Below are 12,757 nucleotides of genomic sequence, written 5' to 3' on the forward strand. Positions count from 1 at the left end.
AACCCTTCCCCCCAATCCCTCCATCCCAAACCAAAAGAGACAACCCATTCTCCAATGATGATCACCTGGTAAAAGGTCAGACCGCGAAAACCATCCGAAAGCGTCGTCTCAACTCCCCCCCGCTGTGTGCTCACCTTCCAACCCAACCAACCCAGCACGAGCAATCCAACAAAAAGAATCCCCTTCCCCGAATACCCTCCCATCGCAAACATCACGGGAAAATCTCTCGCGGCTACCTGATTCCATCACTTTCCATCCCCGCTCTTCTCCATCATAAAGGCAGGCACAAGTTCTTGTTAAAGGCATAAAGGTCTTGGTCGAGAGGCTCACGACGTTGCTTTTTTACCTTGGAGAGACATGTGTACAACAAACATTTACTTTTATTGTTTCCAAGCCGCAATTTGGGGTTTCTGGTCCGCTTTTCTCCATGAGGAATTTCAGAAACTAATGGCTGCGGCGTACATTCTTGTTTTCCTTGAGTTGACTGCCGAATGGGAGATTTGCGGGATGGGGGCAATGGGTAGGGTGATGCAGGGATTAAACTGTGGTTTTGTGATGGGCTCGGGGGTGGTGGATTCTGGGTGCTTTGGCTGATGGTTGGGCTTTGGTTTAGGGGGTAGAGTACCGCGGTGACGGCGTCTTTCTTGGTTGGATGATGACCAAATAAGAAACTGAAAAGACCTGAGGAGAATGCTCTTGCACTATTTCATTGTTTGTTGTTGAGTTTGTTACCATAGTCAGGGCCTGCGACTATTATCAATGTCCATCGTCCTGAATTGCAACTCCCGCGTATTTGCTACGCCACTTATACTGAGTCCTGTCTACAAGAGGCATCAAGCTCGATTATATGAATGTCATTCATCCCCTTCAAAATGCGTAAAACAAGTCGCCCTAGAACACTTCCCCTCATATCATCTCAATGTCATCCCGACAACTCACCCCCTCACTGTGCAACGTGTCTCCTATACCACTCGCTATGGCCTCTTCCACCCGTCGCTGTCCATCAGAACTCCCCCCTTCCTCCGGTTCGATTCCCCATGGGTAGAGATGGCAACGCAAAAGACATGCAAGACGAAGAAAGGAAGAAAGAAAAAGAAAAAAAAAGATAAATCCCAGAACATCATTGGCATATAGCAATGAGTACCCCAGTAACTTGGAAAGTTATCGTAGTGGAACCCCTTCGTTGGCTTCCGTAAATCACTTCCAAGAAGCCGTATAGTATAGGCCTGCATAGGATGGCGACAAGGCCATCGGATGCCGAACCATTTGCCGACACACCAATCCCCAGAGGTCTCTCAACTTATAGCCCATGGCTATACTCCTATACACACCTGATCTGACTGCAATACTTCACACGAAGCTGCCACCTCGCCTGTCTTTTGTTAGCACGTACCGACCCATCGAGGGTACCAAGGAAAGCTTACCAGCAGGGAATCGCAACCCGCCAACCGGGAACACTATAAGTCTTCCGGTGCACATAGCGCAGCGCATACGTACAATGTACAGATAGCTTTGGTAAACATAGTGAGGTTGTTGGTCGACGCGAGACGATTTGAGTCGCCAACGGTGAACAACTGGAGTTCACATCCAAGTGAAGCCTGAATTTCCAAAGAGGAACGGCGGTGTTTTGGGTCAGGTCGCTAAGCCAGCGATATGGCGTCTCACGCTTGTCAAGCGGGGGTGGTTCATTTCACTTCATCTGCTGCCTCTTGCGGTTGAGGTCCAGATGCGACAGTAGACGGGGGTTGAGCAGGCATTTGGGGAGGCATCTGCGGCATTTGGTTGTAACCGCTACTCGGTGTCCGATGCTGGTGGGGTGGGTAATGGTGCACTTGGTGGGGACTAGACTGGAAATGGGGCTGCTGCTGAGGATAATTGCCGCGGACTGGGGGCACTATGCTAGTTAGCTACCTAACCCCACAACGGTCTTCTGACTTCGTTATAACATACTGTGAGTAGGCTGCTGCGCCGGATACACGGGCTGGCCATGCTGCCCAGGGGACATGAACATCACCGGTTGGGGGGGCTGACCCGGCTGAGAATTCTGGTGCATCATCATGGGAGCACCCCGACTGGGACTGGGATAGCCACTGTGAGGCTGGGGCGGTGGCACATGTTGGGGATACGCATGGCTAGGATTTGGGGAATACATCTGCATCTGGGGTGTATAGGGGGCCACGCCTTGAGGAACACCCATGTATGGTCCGCTAGACGGCTGTTGAACCATCATTGGAGCGCCCATGGTTGGTTGGGGGTTGACGAATTGAGGACCGCCCGGGTAATGTCTCATATGTCCAGGTTGTGTGCCGGCCTGGCTGACATAGAACTGTGGCATGGCTTGGCCAAATGCAAGCTGTGCATGTGGCGCCATGGGGGAGGGGTAACCGTGCTGTAACCTGGGGGATGGGAACACTTGCGAGGTCGAGGCAGACATCTGCATGCGGTGGGGATCGTCAAAGTGTGGGGGCCCGGAATTATGATGCTGCTGAGGGTGCAGATGAGGCCCGTGTGGTGGACCAGTGGTGGGAGGCATGCCGGGAGTGTTCTGTGGGAACTGGAACGGCATCTGCGGCGGAGGCATCTGGGGATTGGACGCAGAGCGGCTCTGGGGAGAGATAGCCGGCACCGAAGCAGGCGGCTTGAACATTTCCAGGTATGTCTTTTCTTCGTTTCCGGGAGCGGCATCCCAAGTAGGGGGAGTCCTGTAAGCAGGCGGGATGCCTCCATTGAAGGCGAATCCCTTCTCATTTGACTCCGCATTTTCCTTCTTCATGCGCTTAATGGGGTTGAACTGATCATTGAGGGACGGCCTCTCAGAAATTGGTCTTGGCTTCTTAGCCCCGAAGAACAACGAAGGGCTAGTGGTCCGTGAGACGGAGCGTCCTCGAGTGAAAGGAGATGAGGTGGACGAAGCACCGGGTGTAAAGGTACTTGCGGCAGGGTTTGGCTTAAACTCCAGGGCCCTCACGTTGAACTTGGTCGACACGGACGAGGTTGGTGTCTGCACCTTATTCGGGCTAGTAACAGCAGGCTGCTCGCCAGCTGGGCCAGTTGGAGGAATGCGAACTTCATTGATAGGCAAGGGAGCGGGAACAGTTCCCATCGCGGCTCCCTTTCGCTGCTGTATGTTATCTGCTAGACGATGGCCGAGCATGCCAGTGGCTTGACGGCCCTGGTGCACGGGCTGCTGCGGAAGCCGCCCACCCGGTCCAGCATGCGGACCGGTTGGGGGAAACATTTGACGACCCCGAGGATAGCTCTGGCGGTCAGACTGTGCAGGAGGCGGCATAGTTCCACTCTCCTGGCGAGCGTTTCCAGATGGGCGAGCAGCGGGCTTCGAGTCAGCGCTTGCTGGGGACTTGGTTACAACCTTCTCCTCAGCGTGCTGCTGAGCTCTTTGGATGATCTCTTCCTGCTTGTGCGGGTCTTTAGCTAGGATGGGTACCAAATCCTTGGGCACTGGCGTTGCCAGTTTGAAGTTCTTGGAAAACTTCATGAGTTCGTTCAACTTGATGGTTCGATCATAGGAAGCCTGGTTACGACGGCGTTCTTGCAACTTCGCCTTTTCACTGTGGGCGAATTGTCGGAAAGAGTCGAGCACCTCGGCCTCCACATTCGAAGTAGCATTTGCGGGAGCCGGGGCACCAGATGTGGTCTTGGACAAGGCAGGCTTTTGTTCCGTATCGGCAGCAGAGCTTGCTGTTATACTGGACGGTGCAGGCTGAGCCTGGGCCTGCCCATTCTCCTTGGGCGGTCCGGCGGCAACAGCCTCTTTCGGGGCACTAGGAACCTGTTTGAGAGAGCTTGCGGGAGCTCCCGAGGCCATGGCAGATTGAGCGGCGTTTTGCCTGCGCGCTGGCGGAGTGTACTTATTTGGCTGGCCCGAAACAAGCGGCGGGAAGTTCCTCTCATCACGGCGGACACCGCTGTATTTAGCTTCCTCATCATGATCATCTGCCGATACCTGCCCTCTTTCCTCACGAACATGTGCATTGTCTGTAGTAGCGCCTTCGATTTCGCGAGCAATTCGAGCAGCATCTGCTTCCTTCTGCTTATAGGTAGGGTCCGACCGATCGATTCTAGTGGTGTAGATGTTCTCATCGTAACTGCTGGTAGCACCGAAGAGCCTGGCGTTTGCTTCGAACTGGTCCCATCCAGTTGAATTGTGCGCGCTTTCGAGTGAGAGGTCAACGTCCGTATCGGCGGCAGGTTCCCAGCGCTTGAGGGTCCGCTCGCGAATCGCAAGATTTCCGGAGATGTCAGTATCCGTTTTGAAACCAACAGGAGTCCCTGATACTTCGTTAGGATTTCAAAGTGGCCATCAATGTTATCAAGCTAGCCCGGTGACTTACCGTTCGCGCTCTTTGCTGTAACATCGGCCGGGGTGACGTTCGGGACCGAAATATCGACCACATCCTTAACATCGAAGGACATGCTATGATCCGGCGCCGACCCCATATACGGGCTTGAGACATCACTAACCCCATTCGCTTTGTTCTGATCCGCCTTGGTGGGCCGTTGCACCATCTTGAGTACAAATGAACAGTCGCTAGGTTCCAACGTCGAGGACGAAAAAATTCCCGTGTATTTATCCCCATTTCTTGTGGTAATCGTAGCATTCAAACCCTGAAAACCGTAAGCCTTTTACGTCGATACATGCCGGGTGTGGAACACTGAGCTTACAATGAAGCTAGCAAACAAGAAAACAAGACGGTCATTTGCGTGGTTATCGGGGGTGTTTGACTCTTTCGGAGTCGGTCGAGGAGAGGCGGACTGTTTGTGAGACATGTTGCCGTTCTGCTGTGAGTACGAGGCCCGCTGTGTGATCGGGTTTGCGCCGTGAGACCAAGCTTTGGTGGAGTTACTGCGTCTATCATCAAAAAAAAAAAAAGATGGATTAGCCAATGCGCAATACAATGTCGTGGCTATCAGCAAAGAGTATGAGATGACGGTAGTGCCCTTTCATTAGGCACGAGTCTGGTGGTAGAACAAGAGCACGGGGTGAGAAAAATGAGAAAGCGAGGATACAATGACGCCAAACAGTCGTCAAGAAGAACCGACAGCCACGGAGGGCATTGACAGGAAACGACCCGTCCTGAACAAGGTTTAGAGGGAGGGGGGATGGTAACAGAGCAAACGACCGTCTTTTCGTGAGGCGACAAGCGGTGAGGAAAGGGCAATGGAAGCAAACGAGTTGAAAGGAGCTGGGAGGAATGAGGGATAACATGTTGACCTCACAACGTACCTCTGCCCGCTCTCGAGAGGACTACCGGATTGACGCCGGCCGCCCTCCGAAGCCTTCGTACTAGCACTGGATCTCAAAGAAGGTCTAGTACCGGGGTTCTGAGGATTCACGGCATTGCCAGACGCACTGTTGGCAGCCGGCACCGAGTTGACGGTAGAAGCCATCTGGCTGGATCGTCACCGAACGTAGCTCTACGTCGTCGCACGACGCAAAGCCGTAAGAAGTGCGGACGGAAGGCACGAAGCCAAAACACACCGCCTGCGCAAACAGGACCGAAGAAACGGTGGATGAAGTGGGAGGAAGGGATTTGGGGGGGAAAGGAAGAAAGAATGGCGGGGTGGAAGGGGAAAAAGGGAAGCTTGTGGTAGGAGAGCGAGAGCCCCGAACGAGTCACGGGACCGCCTTCTGGTGTTGAACGTCAACGGGAAGGGAGGAAAAGAGAGAGACAGAGAGACAGAGAGAGACGGGGAAAGGGGAGGAAGGAGGGGAGACGCGGATCCGGGAGGAAAGACGGGAAGTGGAGAAGGAGGAGAAGGAGAAGGAGAAGAATAAGAAGAAGAAGAATGAGACAAGAAGAGAACACCAGCAAGTAGTAAGTAGTAGTTGGTAATTGTAGGTAGGACGTCCCGGTCAAGTCAGGTTGCCGGCCGCAGGTAGTAAGTAGTAGGGAAGAAGAAGAAAGTAAACTACTACACAGGAAGAAAGAAGTTCAATGTTCAGATGGTACTGGTAGATCGATAGGTGGGTGAGCAGCAGCCACAAAAAGAGGAGACAAGCCAAAGACAAGCCAGCCAGACAGCTAACATCATCCACAGGTCAAAGGTCAAGTAAGGTTAGTTTTCTGTACGTACAGCAAAGGTTCTGGCTGGAGGGTTTAGCTTGTCAGAGGGGAATTTAGGTGGGCAAATCCCATGGAAATCCCAAGGGTCTTCCGGCCTTGGGTTGGTTGGCGGTTGGCAAGCGAGTGGGGAACGAAAGATGGCCATGAGTGGGAATGTGCACTTGCTTTTTTATCTACTCCGTATGTTCTTTCTTCTTTAGTTCTTTTCCTCCCTCGTTTCACTTCCACATCCACATCCACTTCCACCTCCATCTTTGACTTTTTTTTTTGCTGTGCTAGCTGATAAGCACTTCCTTCCCAAGTCTGGTGGAATTCTAACTACTACATCTCAAGTAGTAAGTATAATTATTTTGGAGGGCTTGTGACGGCCTTTCGTAATGCCTAGTTCCAAATAAAGAAGAAGAAGAAGAAGAAAAAAAATAATGATTACATTAATTGGCCATCATCTTTCTCTGCTCCATCAAGAATGGGATTGCAAGTTGTGCGTGCGTGCGTGTAGGTGTGTGTGTTCCCACCTCGCTACTACTGAGACGCACCATGTCGCCTCACTCCACTTGCTTCTGCTTCCATCAGTTGAGGTTGCCAATTTCAATGGACTCCTGCCCTTGCGGCCTGTCAGAATCCACTCGGAGTAGGCCCACCCATTGCGCTGCATGGTGAATCCATATGAGTTCCGTCCGTATCTCTGATCCTAGGTCTGGAATGATCCCTTGCTGCATGGAAGCTCACTTCCACAGCCCATGTTCCCTCAGACCTTTTTGGTCCTTGTCTTTGCTGTCACCGCGTCTGAATAGTCCATTCGGTACTTCTGCTATCCGAGTGCGATCGGTAAGTGCAACGGAGCTCAGGTTCGCTCGAGCAAGGGCGGCTCTCCTGCCAACACACCTAGCAATCACCAAAATTGGGCATTCGCGAGGTGGAGAGACCATTCCACCCCCGACTAACCCGGCTAGGCATCCGATCTATAGAGTCCTCCACCAGAGATACTTTTCCAGGCGCGCTTTCCTTAAAGTCGAGAAGCAGCGCCGTGCCAATTCTATCTACCTAGACATCTGTGCTGGATTACTGCAGCTGTCAGCATGATCATAAATTAGACCTTCGGGGCCAAGGAGATAGATGGCTAGCTTGATGATCGACCAAAACCATACTTGCATCATGCTTGCTGGGTGGTTTGTTTGGGGAACACTGGGCAAAGCAAATCAGCGAACCGACTTGCGCTAAGATCCTGCCTGATGGACAATCTCATTGACGCTTCAGCGCACTACCCACTTGATGCTATAGATATCACATTACTAAGAGACTAAGCGAACACAGTAAGAACTAAGGCAAGCGCCGGGGCAATTGACCGGGCCATGCTAAGCATTATTAGGCTAGTTCATTATATTGAGCGCCTGCCCAGGCGTCCAGCGACTCATGACTTGTGCGCACAACGATGGATCAGGCCTGCTTACAAAGTATCATATTGTTGCTGGCGTTGAACCAGACATGATCAATGAACGGAAATCATCGTTACGTAAGAGTGGCTCTGTCCATAGCCAAGGGAGACTTCATAGGAATCCCTTTCGTTCCAACTTGAGACAAGACAATCAATCGAGAGGCATTGCCATCACTAGTACAGTATGGACCAAAGTGCGCGAGGCCTCGTTAGGACTACTGTGTACAGAACCTTACGCAGTGTCACACAGGAAAGGATTTCCGGAAGTTTGATAGGAAGGGACCCTCCGGCGTTGAAACTCTAAGCCCAAGTTGGTTCTGCAGTCTGACATGGACGGCCAAGGGATCGGTGTCATCATGGGGAGGTATCCACACCAAGGGATGAGAAGGTTGAGCCGGCTGAAGAAACTCTCGTCTGAGGTGTATCAACAGTTGGGAGACGATTAAGCACTATTCAAATGCGTACTTGCATTCACCGCTGGAGGGTTTAAGCCCGAGATCTCTCTCTCTCTCTCTCTCTGTTAGTGGATTTACAGGGGAACTTGAAGGATGATACTTTGTTTGTAAGAGAGTACTAGTGTTGAACTGAGGCGCGGCTGAGGTGGATCCGGCGAAACCAAAAATCCCGGAGGCTGGTGCCAACATGTGACTTGGCGGGCGTTTGTCTTGTCTATGCCTCAGGCTGACACAAGTCTCGGAAGGCAGCGACGTTGAATCGCAAGTCAGTCAGTCTTGCGCTGCTGGGCATTTCATTGCTCTGCTGGCCGGGAGACTAAACTTGTGCCCAAATTGGTCTTCTATCAGATCCCTTAGACTGCTTTAGTGCCAGTCCAACAGCATCACCACCACCCAAAACTACTACTACCACCACCCCCCCCCTCGAAGAGGCTGGTTCCTTGGCTATAATTCCCGCTTGTCTCTCGCTACCTTTCTCGTGCGGACCTTTTTTTCTTATCATTATTACCTTCCTGCTTTCTTTGTTGCGTATTCTTCTACGCCGCCTCCTTCTTTCTCCTGTTTGATCTCCCTCGTTTCTCCTCATCGTTTGTGGCTATTTCGATCCATCCCGCCGTCACTGCTCCCTCCCTCTCTCTTTCTCCCTTACACATACCTCTGAGACAATATTCAATCCCCAGCCCTTTTCGCGACCTTGCACACTGCATCCTCTTGTCGCTCCTAATATACTCGTGTCACAACTTATCAACTGCCACCGAAAAGAATAATTGTCCCGGATTCCCGCCTTGCACATATGCAGTCCGCCTCCAGCGTTTCCTCCCGCTCCCAGCGAAGTCCGTCAGCCCAGCATTTCCCATCCGGTTCAGGGAGCAGTGTGGAATCCGCTATGACCTCCGCACCACGCAGTTCGTCGAGCTCGACGAGGTCTCAATCCTCAAAGAGCGTGGTAGTAAGTGCTCCCCTCCATCGTGGTGGCATGCAGCCACTGCTTGGGTTTCCTCCAAATCACCCCCCCCCCCCCCCCCCCCCCCCCCCCCCCCAGCCAGCCGTCCCACAAATACTCCGGCTGACCTCGTGGTGCGTCTGATCCACAGCCCGAGAAACAGATCAACCAAATCGAAAAGAGCGTCACCCATCTGCTGGTCGCCACGAAACAACTGCTAGAGACACTGACACAGTGGTCCCGCCGACAAGCCTCAGAGAATGAAGTGTCAGACGTCTACGTACGGCTGGGCTATGAGTTCAACCTGGCTTGTCGCGCCTTCAATGCCATCGGAGTTGACACCTCAGATCTTGGCCCCGTACCCGACCTCCTGCGTACGATCCTCGAAGATACTCTTAGCCAAGATGCATCCCCACAGAGTCTCGAGCGCTACCTCCCTCGAGTTCGCGACATCATCATCAACCTTCTACATGGTCTCAAGAAAAAGCAGGCTCGACTACGTGCACGGCAACAGAAAGAGGAAAGTAGGCCATTGCCTGGTCGGCATACAAGTGCTAGTAGTGCAACTTCAGCACAGGCGGCGTTGAATCAAGCATATGAGGACACTGCCTCCACGGTAACGTCTCCGAAGCGATCGACTCGGCGATTTGGCAGTAATGGCTCTATGGAGGATCCTTCCATGGCCCGGGCGTCTTCGGCGGCATCGGCTGATGTGCGAGGAGCGAGCTATTCCGAACGAGATGCGTCGAGGCGCGAGGCACAAAACATTCTATCGCAAGGATCTCAACCAGAATCTGGCGCAACTCCCAAGGGCTCCGTGACTTCGACAAACGCGCCACCTTATCCCACACCGCCTCCTCCGCCCGCCCCGAAACAAGATGATGCTCTCGGTGCTCTGCAGAGAAGCGGGGAGCTGGAACGTCGGGCCTCGCGAAGGTTTTCGGCCTATCAGATACAAAAGCATCTGGGAACTTCTTCAAGCGGTGTTCCAGTCCTCCCTACCCAAAATTCCCCGATCCCGAATCGAGGGCGTGATGTTCGTGAGTCGCTGAACGCTGTGCGCCTACGCGGGTCAGTCCATGGACGACAGCGATCGACAAATCGACTACATGACGCAAAGGTCGCTTCACAGGCGCCTGCGAGCGTTCCCAGTATCGAAGAAGAGCGCCCAAAATCTCGCGTTGGATCACCTGCAGAACTTCCAGCGGAAAGCGCTACTGCCGCCAAAGACAAGTCTGTTGAACGCCCTGGAAGTGGACCGGCAGATCACCCGGCTATTGGACGGCAGCCCGACCTCCCACGACCTTCTGAAGAGCCGTCCCTCGCGGAGGCATTTGAACCCGTCAAGGATGCTGCCCCTACCGCGGCTGCCCGCCCAGGAACGCCTAAATCTGAACGTCAGGAGCCAGCTGTGTCTGCTTCTACTCCACCTCAATCAGTCCAATACTCCCCTGAGCAGCAGTCCCCGGGCAAGGAGCTCACTCTATTCCTCCAATACAGAAGCAAGATCAAGAAATACGTTCTCCCTGAAGGATATACTGGCCTTACTATCGGGAGACTGCAGCTAGCTTTTATTGAGAAGTTCGCTTGGAACACCCACAATAACGGGGTTGATTTGCCGGAGATCTATATTCAGGACCCGGTATCAGGGGTCCGGCACGAGCTGGAGGATCTGGCTGATGTCAAGGACCGATCTGTGTTGGTGTTAAATGTCGATATCCTGGATGAGGTCAAGAAGCATTTTGACGATGAATTCGGTGGGGTCCGTCGCATGATCGAAGGTGTCAAAGGGGCTCTCGAGGGCCAAGAAAGCATGATGCAACGTGTGTCGGACCGTCAACTGGAAGCTGCGAAAGAAATGGCTCGCCTTGCTGCTGCGCCTCCTGTGCCTGTCGCAGCTACCGCCAAGACTGGTGAAGCTCGGAAGGGTCCTATTGCGGGGAGCGACAGTCAAATCGCAGAGCTCCAGAGTTTAAGACGTGACCTTGCTGTACTACGTCAGACGTACTCGAACTTCACCGCCGATATTGCAAGCTCAATGAGCGCGATCCGTACCAAAGCAGGTGGACTGAAGACGGCCGCAGCTGACGTCACCGTACCATCGTTCGAAGGCGATGCAGGCCGCGTGCGTGTGAATTCTGGGAAGAAGGAGCTCGCCGAAGAATCAGAACGTCTTGTGGCGCGGGTTGACGACCTCCAAGATTTGGTTGAGGATCTCCGCAAGGATGTCGTGACTCGTGGTGTCCGACCGCTCCCCAGGCAACTGGAGTCGGTGAGTAAGGACATCAGCGCCGTCACTAAGGAGATCAAGAAGATGCAGGATTTCCTCAAGCGGGAGAAACCCGTCTGGACAAAGATATGGGAGAAGGAGCTCCAGCAAGTCTGTGAGGAGCGTGACCAGCTTACCATGCAAGAGGACCTCGCAGCTGATCTCCAGGATGATCTGGAGAAGGCAGCTCAGACTTTTGCACTTGTTGAGCAGGCCACAAAGCAGCAGGCGATGCAGAACAATACGGGTGGTCCGACGCTGCGCAACACCTCGCGGAACGTTGTGATTGATCCGGCTGTGGATCCCATGAAGGCCAAAGACAGCGTTTTGGGTGAGGTGCGCGCCTTGCAGCCGAACCATGAATCTCGCTTGGAAGCGATTGAGCGGGCAGAGAAGGCACGCCAGAAGGAGCTGGAGACTCGCCGTATCGGGCTTTTCCAGAAAGAGCTCGGAGCGTTTGTTGAGGAAGGCAAGTTGAAGAAGAGTGGTGGTGTGGAGGAGGCCGAAAGACTCCGTCGGGCCAAAGATGACCGCATTCGCAAGGAAGTCTGGGAGAGACAACAGGCCAGGGCGGCCGAAATGGAAAAGGCAGAAGCAGAAGCCGCTGCAGCGCAAGCGGAGCAGGCTGAGGAGCCGGCCGAAGACGCAGAGGCCGCAGAGGCGGAGCCTGATGCAGACGTGGCCGAAGAGGCAAATGCTGAGAAGGAGGAATCTGGAAAGGAAGAGGAGGTAACTATGGTCAAAGGAAAGTCTCCGGTTCCGGAAGACTTGGATGAAGCAGAAGAAGAGAAAAGGGAAACGTTCCTTGATGCTGAGGAGAACGAGGAAACTGACAGAGAAGCAACCACTGCGCATGAGCAGAAGCCGGACCATGAGCAATAGGGATACGGCTCTGTTGACCGTTCCGCGGCCAACATTCTCAGTGCGATACTCGTCCTCTCCATCATCTACATCTTGTATCTAGCCTGAGTTGTCGGGCTGCCCTCTTTTGGACCTTTCTCCTTTGTCATTATCACCATTGCGTCCACCCTCGTTAATTATTTCCTTGAACTGTCTGTTTCCCTGTGTTTGCTATATTTCTTGTCGCGTTCGCTCAGTTCCAATCGCAAGAACTGGAGCTGCAGCCTTGCCTGTTCGCATATCGACGATACCCTGCCAGCTTGTGGCCTGTTATGACTATTGATGATATACAGGAGGGTCAGGTTATCTTGGTCTATCCTGCTTTGCTGCTGTTTCAGACGAGGTTGATTGATAGAAGCGTTCCATTTTTTTGCATTAATATAATCTTAGAAATTTTAATGTACCAAGCTTCAAGAGCGTCGCATTCCTACACCATGTCCTAGGACGAGCTTTAGACCAACGATTATTCTCGCCTTCTTCCCCCCCCCCCCCCGAATAGACCCGAAGCTGTAGATTCACGACAAATAAGTAGCCTTAGTATTATGATTGTTGTTGCAGTGTTTCCCAGCAATAAGAACCAACTTAACATTTATATCTTCAACCCCAGGCAACATTGCCATTAAGTTATTATACACACAGCACTTGCTTTCCCATCAAACTACCACCTTC

General features: G+C 52.9%; 4 protein-coding genes across 4 annotated transcripts; 2 read left to right on the top strand and 2 right to left on the bottom strand.

Annotated features, from left to right (window-relative positions):
- Positions 1–872: 872 nt before the first annotated feature.
- BO79DRAFT_224155 (uncharacterized protein) lies at positions 873–1,340 on the top strand (the record flags this gene model as incomplete). Its single annotated transcript, XM_025683647.1, has 2 exons — positions 873–1,050; positions 1,225–1,340. 2 exons carry the CDS (start codon positions 873–875, stop codon positions 1,338–1,340), a joined length of 294 nt encoding a protein of 97 aa, XP_025544526.1.
- A 95-nt stretch (positions 1,341–1,435) lies between these two features.
- BO79DRAFT_26245 (putative PAB1 binding protein (Pbp1)) lies at positions 1,436–5,642 on the bottom strand. The gene is made up of 5 exons (XM_025686594.1): positions 5,246–5,642; positions 4,684–4,870; positions 4,353–4,626; positions 1,951–4,290; positions 1,436–1,894 (listed from the first exon to the last, which is right to left on the bottom strand). Exons 1-5 carry the CDS (start codon positions 5,407–5,409, stop codon positions 1,686–1,688), a joined length of 3,174 nt encoding a protein of 1,057 aa, XP_025544527.1. The 5' UTR covers positions 5,410–5,642; the 3' UTR covers positions 1,436–1,685.
- Positions 5,643–8,235: 2,593 nt separating this feature from the next.
- On the bottom strand, positions 8,236–8,666 carry BO79DRAFT_26269 (uncharacterized protein). Its single transcript, XM_025686609.1, has one exon. It carries the CDS (start codon positions 8,560–8,562, stop codon positions 8,293–8,295), a length of 270 nt encoding a protein of 89 aa, XP_025544528.1. The 5' UTR covers positions 8,563–8,666; the 3' UTR covers positions 8,236–8,292.
- A 196-nt stretch (positions 8,667–8,862) lies between these two features.
- BO79DRAFT_213292 (formin-mediated actin nucleation enhancer) lies at positions 8,863–12,070 on the top strand (the record flags this gene model as incomplete). The annotated part of the gene is made up of 2 exons (XM_025683203.1): positions 8,863–8,925; positions 9,071–12,070. 2 exons carry the CDS (start codon positions 8,863–8,865, stop codon positions 12,068–12,070), a joined length of 3,063 nt encoding a protein of 1,020 aa, XP_025544529.1.
- Between the last annotated feature and the right edge of the window lie 687 nt (positions 12,071–12,757).

This window comes from Aspergillus costaricaensis (genome assembly GCF_003184835.1).
Source record: "Aspergillus costaricaensis CBS 115574 unplaced genomic scaffold BO79scaffold_2, whole genome shotgun sequence".
NCBI lineage: Eukaryota > Fungi > Ascomycota > Eurotiomycetes > Eurotiales > Aspergillaceae > Aspergillus > Aspergillus costaricensis.

Excerpts from the sequence above, each read along its gene's own strand:
- BO79DRAFT_26245 (XM_025686594.1), bottom strand. The coding sequence starts at position 5,409 with ATGGCTTCTACCGTCAACTCGGTGCCGGCTGCCAACAGTGCGTCTGGC. Across the intron at positions 4,627-4,683 it reads TCTTGTTTGCTAGCTTCATT|GGTTTGAATGCTACGATTAC; the intron begins GTAAGCTCAGTG and ends TACGGTTTTCAG. Across the intron at positions 1,895-1,950 it reads GGCGCAGCAGCCTACTCACA|TGCCCCCAGTCCGCGGCAAT; the intron begins GTATGTTATAAC and ends TAACTAGCATAG.
- BO79DRAFT_26269 (XM_025686609.1), bottom strand. The coding sequence starts at position 8,562 with ATGAGGAGAAACGAGGGAGATCAAACAGGAGAAAGAAGGAGGCGGCGT.